General features: G+C 33.3%; 1 protein-coding gene across 2 annotated transcripts; it reads right to left on the reverse strand.

Moving 5' to 3' along the window:
• Nucleotides 1-189: 189 nt before the first annotated feature.
• On the reverse strand, nucleotides 190-1,652 carry LOC110033996. 2 transcript variants are annotated; one of them, XM_020738209.1, is made up of 2 exons: nucleotides 961-1,652; nucleotides 190-545 (listed from the first exon to the last, which is right to left on the reverse strand). In XM_020738209.1, exons 1-2 carry the CDS (start codon nucleotides 1,551-1,553, stop codon nucleotides 281-283), a joined length of 858 nt encoding a protein of 285 aa, XP_020593868.1. In that variant the 5' UTR covers nucleotides 1,554-1,652; the 3' UTR covers nucleotides 190-280. The 2 variants fall into 2 exon arrangements, with proteins under 2 accessions (XP_020593868.1, XP_020593876.1); XM_020738217.1 differs by having other exon boundaries at nucleotides 468-595.
• Nucleotides 1,653-8,499: the final 6,847 nt, after the last annotated feature.

Consider the following 8,499-nt stretch of genomic DNA (forward strand, 5'->3'; position numbering starts at 1 on the left):
TTTAGAAAAAAGATAAATTTAAATAAGAATATTTTGATTTAAAATTGATTATAATGATTGTGATGAGAATACTATAAAAATTATTTATTTTTAAAATAAATTTGATGATTATAAAATTTATCAAAAAAATTTAAAAATTTGATATGTTGATCCTCACCCTTTTTCAATTTACAATGAAGAGGTTTGGTATAAGAACTTCAGTTAGTGCACACTATCATACATCACAACAAATTCAGATAAATTACAAGTGCACCTTCTGGTAGTAGCCAAATTACAAGACTTACTGGATAACATGATTCTCAACAACAACAGTAAAAGCTGCATCCTGCTCAACATGTAGTTCTTTCGCCAGCAAATGCTTTCGTCGCTGAAGCGTCAACCAAACTAATCTGCTGTCGGTTTTGACGATCTTGTATTCGGCTTTCTTGTACATTCTCAGAGGTCCTGTATCTGTCACTCTGCAATGAAGGTATACTCTATGTTTTGTCTTCATTTTACATATGAGCTCCTCGCATGCCTTTAGTAGCTGAAAGCCAATTCCTCGCCTAATTGGTTACAACATGGGTTACTTTATCTATATTCTTTTGCAGCTTGCCTAGAAGTATAATAAAACATGAAATAAAACAAACAAAACTGCAAGGTGCTATGAAACATGCATGTTTAGGCTCAATACATTCCACTTAAGTCCTATGTATTTGTGATTCCAATTCTTAATCCTCAAGATAGTAATTATAAGTCTTAAGTCAACATGTTAAGATCATTGTTGACTTAAGAATTAAAATTACTGTCTTGAGGATTAAGACTTGGAATCATGCAAGAAGCTCCTAATTCACTTACATATTACATATGAAAATGCAAAATTAATGTGTTAAAATCACCAGAGCAAGAAAATCATAAAATGAAGAACCAAGAGACTTAAAATCAATAAGAATGAAGACGCAAAGAAGAGTATAGATGTACCTCCGGAACTCCTTCTTGACTGCCATGTTACAGATGTAAGGGCAGTCCCTCGGCGGCAGGGGCGTCGGCGGCGCTGCATTAGCCCCAATGGTATCAAAAGAAACCTCCGCCGTGCCGGCGAGCTCTGCCTCCTTCTCCCCTTCCCTATAGAACCCTAAGAGCATCACGGCGTGGGGCAGCAGAACCCGGCGGCCTAATACATACTGGCGCACCAGAAAAGCGAGAAGCGGGACATACCGCGCCGCCATGCCCATGGACTCTACGAAGGATTCTGCTAGAAGCTGGACGGCGGGATCGACCTCCCCCTCCTCCATGGGGCGGATCTCGAGCCATCCGTCGCCGTGCCTTCCTTCTCTTATGTACTTGTCGAGTGTTTGGAGGCGGTAGAGACCTAGGTCGTCGAGGAAGACGCCGCCGCCGGAAGCGGAAGCGGCGATAGCGCCGGCGGTTGAGCGGACGGAGGAGAGGGAGAAGGAAGGGGAGTGGGAACGGTGAATTGAGACGGAAGAGGAGGGAGAGAATGGTGTGGAGATGAGAATAGGGCGGAGGTAGGAGGAGTCGAGGGAGAGGAAGCTTGTAGGAGCGGCGGCCATGGCTGGGGAGTGAGGAATGGGACGAAAGATTGAATTTTGAAGTGATTTTGTGGAGAAAAGGAAGATTTTGGGCGAGTAAACTGCACTCTTCTGGTTCGATTTATGTTTGAAGGAAAGTAAGGAATTAGATGCCGTTGAAGTGTTTTTCACAAATCAATTTTAGAATCGGTTCAGTGCTTTCTTTTTCGAGATTTGCGCTAATTAACTCTTAAGTTATTTTCATATTATTTAAATTTTGGGGCACTTATTGACAACATGGCCATTGATCTAAATTTTTTATGGGATAACTGCATACAAACCATTCAAAATATTGATATTTATAAATTAATAACAGATGTGTGTCATGATCTTTTTTTATTTATGCGTGTCATGATCTAATTTGAATTATTTAATTGATATATTTATGCGTGTCATGATCAAATTATTGAGAATTTGAAAATAAATAAAAGATATAGATTGAGATTTTACCATAAATTTTGATTATTTGAGTAAGAAATAATAAAAAAAAAGGATCAAATATAGTAGTAGTTGATTTGTCAGTAACAAATTTAAGATGATCTGTATGTAATTGCCTCACCATAATGTGTTAAAATTTAATATTATATATTTACCATTTTAGAGAGGCAGAAACATATAAAATTTCTGTATGAAAAAAATACATTTTATTTTAAAAAATTAATTAGTAGTGATATTCTATGAAATTTAAAAAAATTAAATTCCACATAAAGAAATATTTAAATTTAAGAAGCCTTTACATAAATACCAACCAATTCGAACTTTTTATATAACTACCATTTAAAATTTAATTTTTGTATTTGTATCGCACAAAATTTCCGTTTCACATTAAAAATACTAATATGTATTTAAATCTCCCTAAATTTAAATATTGATGCGCGGTAAATGCAAATACCACGATTAAGTACTCCACTAGCGTTATTTAGGACTATAACCCTAACTTGGATCGCCAGCCCTAGCGCTGGAGCTCTCAGTCGTATGGCGAAACTGCTCGCCTGTGCAGTAATCGAGCTGAGAGTACGCCGCATGTGGCCGGCGGCGGTGGGATGGCTATCTTTCTCTGCGTGGAAGAGTTTCTTTTCGAATAGTATGCTAAAGGTGACGGCGACCGAGCAGCAGTTGAATGAGGAATCTTTAAGGAAAGAAAGCTCTTAGAGAATCTCGAGTAATCTTTTATCTCTCCCCTTATTTCCGTTTTTTTTTTTCTCATTAGAACCATTATCACAGTTGACAATTATCCATGGATCTGTTGGCAGTTACTTCTTTATGAATTGTGATACGCTGTAGAAACAGGAGAAAATGAACGGTTAAACGTGAAAAGAAAAGGGGAAGTGAGAGAAGAGAAACGTGAAGGAAGAATCGGAATGGGGGTAACTTCTTGAACTTCCATACAGCTCAATTGGCGTTTTTATAGGCCCAACAGCTATATAAACTCGAAAAAAACTAAATGTAATACTAACCCTAGATTATTAAGTATAAGGTAAAATTACAACTAACATGAAATGTGAACTTAAATAAAGCCCTTCAGCCATCCTGGTTGCTGATATGTTTCAGTAGATTTTCGCGGAATAAATGTAGCTAATTTTTCCTGCGGGCTCATCAATTCTCCATCCTTTAAAATTGACCTTGTTCTCAAGGTCTTAATTTGTGTAGGAATTTATAAAATTTGAGTGCAAAACCCAAGAGCCGTCTTCTGGTTAAAGTCCTTCACACTGAACCAATGATTGTAGGAGTGGTTTTGTTATTTTTGTAATATGTAGAATTGTTGCAGGATTGCTAGTGGTTGGACGATCTCAAACATTAATTGTAGGCAAAGAATCAAGATGACATAAATTATTTTTATAATGAATTTAAAAATAAAACATGAAAAATTGGATGACTGTGTGTGGTTGGTGATATATCTAGTTTATAAGTAACTGCCAATTCGTTGAAGCACACAAAATGCCCAAAAAGTATTTAGTAATTTTGGAATATTGTTGCCGAGTAATGAAACCTTGGCAATAATGTTGTAAGCAAATTAGGACATGACCCTCTACTTGAAAATTACTTTTCGTCTTTTTTTATAAATGAGCTATTTCATACGATTACATGTGCCATGTAGATTGAGAAGAGCTGTTGAAGAATTTTGTTGCAGTTTTGTAAGGTTTTTTTGTATTTCTTTTACTAAAGAATGCAGCCTACATTGGAAACGCTGTGGGTGCTGGTCCTCCATACACTATTTCAAATTGGATTTGAATGAAGAGCGTGGGGATGTATTATAAAATAATTCAAGCCATGACAAAAAGATTATCCATTGCGAAGTTTTTTTCATGACAAAGCATTGAATATATTATTCAATTGTAGGATTTGTCACTTTTGTCATTTTGTCCGTCTAACGATGATAGGAGTTGCTAAAATTTAGTTGAGTACTGCTCAAGCAAAATAACTCTTTCCAAAAGAAGCTAAGCAAAATAGGTTCACGATCACGATTGATTTCTGGAATCGAAGACAAACAATACTTGAAACAAAAACTTCAGCTACTTTTCAGTAAATCTTGTGGGTAGAGGTGAAAATTGTACATTTTGATAATTGATGTACCACAACAAAAATGTAAGTTTTATCGTTGGAAGTTGGAAGTCTTATGATGAAATCGATGGAAATCTCTTCTCATATTGTATTTGGGACATTTAATTGCTGTAATAATCCTGCCAGTTGTTTGTGTAACTCTTGGGAGAATATGGTTGAAGGAGATAATTTTAAGGAAACTTTACCGATTGTTTTAATTCAGATAAACAATTTTAAGAAATAATTGAAATATAGAAACTAGTGGCAGTACTATCAATATGCCTTTTCCAGGTATTGTTCATAAAAAACAATGGGAGTATTGCCAATAGGTCCCAATCCTCAACCGGAGCTCATATATTGTCAAGAAAATATTTTCATAGTTATTTTGAAGCCGAAAGTGGGCACAAATCTTAGTTTCAGGACTAAATCTTCTACAATTGCTCAATTCATTTTTCGGAATTGAGCATGCATCAAATGAAAAAAAAGCAAAGAAACTCTTTATTTCTTTTCTAATCTATCTCCTTTTTAAGCTCAAACAATTCTTTATACCATTATTGAGACTCCAAAAGCGCCTAAATGTTTTCAAAAAACTAAAAGAACAGAATTTCAAGAAACTAACTAGCTATCTAACTAAACTCTTGATCAACAACAGTCATGACTGTGCTGAAGTTACTAAATTAATTGCTAGCTCTTTAGCTCCGGCTTCATATATTCCTTCCACAACTATTATATCTTTTGATACCCGTTATTTTGACCTTGATTTACCATTACACTTAGGAATGATACCTGAGCATGTACCAAACATCCCGTTGCAAGCTACTTTCTTATGAAAAATTGTTAAAACCTCATAGAGCATTTGTTTCTTGGATTTATAATTTGTTCGTTCCAAGAACTTTTCACAAAGCGTTACAAGATCCAAATTGGAAATAAGTTGGAAAAATAGACGTTTCCCGAATAACACATGGCGTGCTGATGATTTACCAAAAAGACAAGAAGTTAGTTCTATACAAATAGCTATTTACGATAAAGTGTATGGCTGATGGATTTGATGAGAGATAAAGAGAGACTTGTAGCAAAAAAAACAAACTCAAACTCATTGTTTAGATTACCAAGAGCCCTTACTCCTATTGCTAAAATTAATTTGATTAGTATACTTCTTTCTCTTGCAGTTAGTTCCAACTTGCCACTTAATCAATTTGATGTTAAGAGTGCATTTCTTAAAGGTCATTTGCAAGTAGGGGCATATGGATCTGTCACTTAGATTTGAAGAAAATCTTAGAAGAGGCAGAGGATGCAATTTGAACACAACTCTCTACAACAACGATAACAACAATGAATAAGCTTTTGTCTCACTAAGTGGGGTTGGATACAAGAATTTTTTTTTTCCATCGTGTCTCATTCAGTTTCATATTTTCATTTAGTTCTAATAAATTAAGATAATATTTTATAAAACATGCCCAAGTCTTTTTACGTTTACCTCTACCTTTCTTAACAAAAGTTAAATTTTATTTTATAAAACATGCCCAAGTCTTTTTACGTTTAACAAAAGTTAAATTCAAAACAACTACTCTCCTAACAGAGTTCAGTAAATGGTCGATGTTTAACATAGCCAAACCATCTAAGGTGACTCTCTCTAATCTTGTGTGTCACTGGAGCTACTCCAACATTTTCACAGATATATTTTTTTCACATTTTGCCTTTAAGTATAAAGTTGTTCATCCACTTGAGCAGTTATATCTTAGCAATACTCTAACTTAGGATGTTAAATTTAAAACATCTACTCTCCTAACAAAATCATCAGATGATTGGCGTTTAACGTGAACAAAACAACTAAGATCTCTCTCTATAATCTTGTCTATCATTGGAGCTACTCTAACCTTTTCACGGATATATTTGTTTCACATTTTATCTCTTAAGTGTAAAGCCACTCATCCACTTGAGCATTCTCATCTCAAAAATATTTAACGTAATTTTATGCTTCTCTTTTATAGGCCATCATTCTGCACCATAAAGCATTGTGGATCTCACCACCATCTTATAAAATTTTTCATTAAGTCTAAGTGGTACTTTTTTATCACATAATAGGCCCGATGCATTCCTCCTCTTTAACCATCCAAATTGAATTCTATTGATAACATCCCTATATATATCACCATAACTTTGAACAATATGCTTCTACTTGATTGTGAATGAGGTCGTCAAAAATCTTGATCATTCTCCCTATATATATCACCATAACTTTGAACAATATGCTTGAGATATCTAAAATGTTCACTCCTTTTAATGACCAGATCACCAATTATTACAACTCTGCCACTTGATCTACCACTGCTAAAATTACATTATATGTATTTTGTTTTAGATCTACTCAAACGAAAACCTTAAAATTCTAAAGTTGACCTCCATAAATCAAATTTTTTCTTGAACTCTCTCTCTAGTCTTATCCACAAAAAGGATACCATCAACGAAAAACATACACCAAGATACATTCTCCTGTAAATGTCCAGTAAGAACTTGCATAATTAAAGGAAAAAATATGGATTTAAAGCCGACCCTGATGTAATCCAACTGAAATAGGAAAATACTATGTAAATCCTTCATGTGTTCGGACACAAGGAACAACTCAAGTATACGTATCGTTAATTGTTTGAGTATAAGCAATATTAACACATTTCTTTTCTAGAACTCTCCGAAGTACTTCTCTTGGAACTTATCATAATTTTTTTCTAAATAAAAAAAAGCATATGTAGATCCTCTTTATTCGCTTTGTATTTCTCTATAAATTTTCTCAATAAATGCATAGCTTCTATAGCAGACTTGATCGGGATGAATCCAAAATGATTTTGATAAGTTTTTGACTATGTAACCTATGTTCAGTTATTGTCTTCCATAACTTTAATGTATGACACATTAACTGAATTACTTTATAATTCACACTCTTGTCCATCTCTTTTATTCCTAAAATTGGGAACCTATACACTTTTCCTCCACTTGTTAGATAACTTTTAGTTTTTAAAATAATATAAAAAAATTAGTAAGCCAATAAATTCTCATATCTCATAAACATTTCTACACTTCTATTGGAATAGTCTCGGTTCCTAATAATTTTTCACATTTCATTTTCTTTAAAGCCTTCTCAACTTCTGTTTTACTAATACGGCGGTGAAAAAAAAAAATTATTTGTGATATTAATGTCACATAAGTTAATCACATTTTCACTATCTTCATTAAAAAGTTTATCAACACATCTCACTCATATATAAATATCCTCATCCAAGAAAAGTACTTATTGATATCCATCCTTAATATATTCAAGTTGAACTAAATTTTTACTTTTTGTATCTCTTTTTGGACAGAGTTTATATATAATTCATTCACACTCTTTAATATTTAATTTGCTTTAAAAACCATTAAAAACATAATTCTTAGCATCAAAAATTATTTTCTTAGACTTCCTACTAGCTATCTTATATTTTTTCAATTCTCCAAGATTTTACCTCTAACTTAATTTTTATAACATAAATTTTATTTTTTATCTTTTCTTGCACATTATTAATTCATCATCAACTACTGTTATTTATAAAAAATTTTCACTTTCATTTCTCTAACATATTTTATAAATTGTTTAATAGTGCTCGTTATTTTTTTTCACATAGTATTAGTTTTTTCATGAACATCCTAAATCTTAAGATCTTAAAGTTTACTAATAAAAATACTAATATTTATATATTCTAAGTGCCTCCATTTAATTTTATGACCATATTTCATTGTATTTTTCATCTTCTAACCATGCATCTTAAAATCCAAAACACCTCATTAATGTTTGATACTTAAATTTTCACTTGTAGGACCTTATAATCTTTTTAATCTCAACGATATATTTTTCAAAAAAAAAAAATCAATTCTATTTTATTTGATCTATTCTTACAAGTGATAACATGCTCATGTCCTTTCTTAAATAAATTCATAAGCTAAAGCAAAATCCAATATGGTTTTGCCTCCATCATTAGTTACTCCAAAACCATAGCCGCTACCATAAATGCTTCCAAAATTTTATACTACACTGTCATTGTCGGCACTATTTTTGGTATGGGGTTTGCCCGTAAGAAGCTGTCGGTCATCGAAATTGAAATCCCGTTGCCCGCTTCGGAAGGACGTTAAAAAAAATTTTTAATTTTGAAAAAGATGAAGTCAAACTGACCCCATAATTTTCATAGTTTAAATGAAAGAGCGCTTTACCTCAAATCCTGTATCTATCCTGATGAACACAAGAATTGAGGGTGAGGTTCGATCAAATAAACTAGAGAAAGTTATGACATCCGTTTGGTCTGCGAAACCAATATATTGGCCGACAAATTCTCCTATTTAATATAAAGAATTAAATAGG

The sequence above is a fragment of the Phalaenopsis equestris genome, unplaced genomic scaffold (genome assembly GCF_001263595.1).
Source record: "Phalaenopsis equestris unplaced genomic scaffold, ASM126359v1 Scaffold000002, whole genome shotgun sequence".
In the NCBI taxonomy this organism is placed as follows: domain Eukaryota; kingdom Viridiplantae; phylum Streptophyta; class Magnoliopsida; order Asparagales; family Orchidaceae; genus Phalaenopsis; species Phalaenopsis equestris.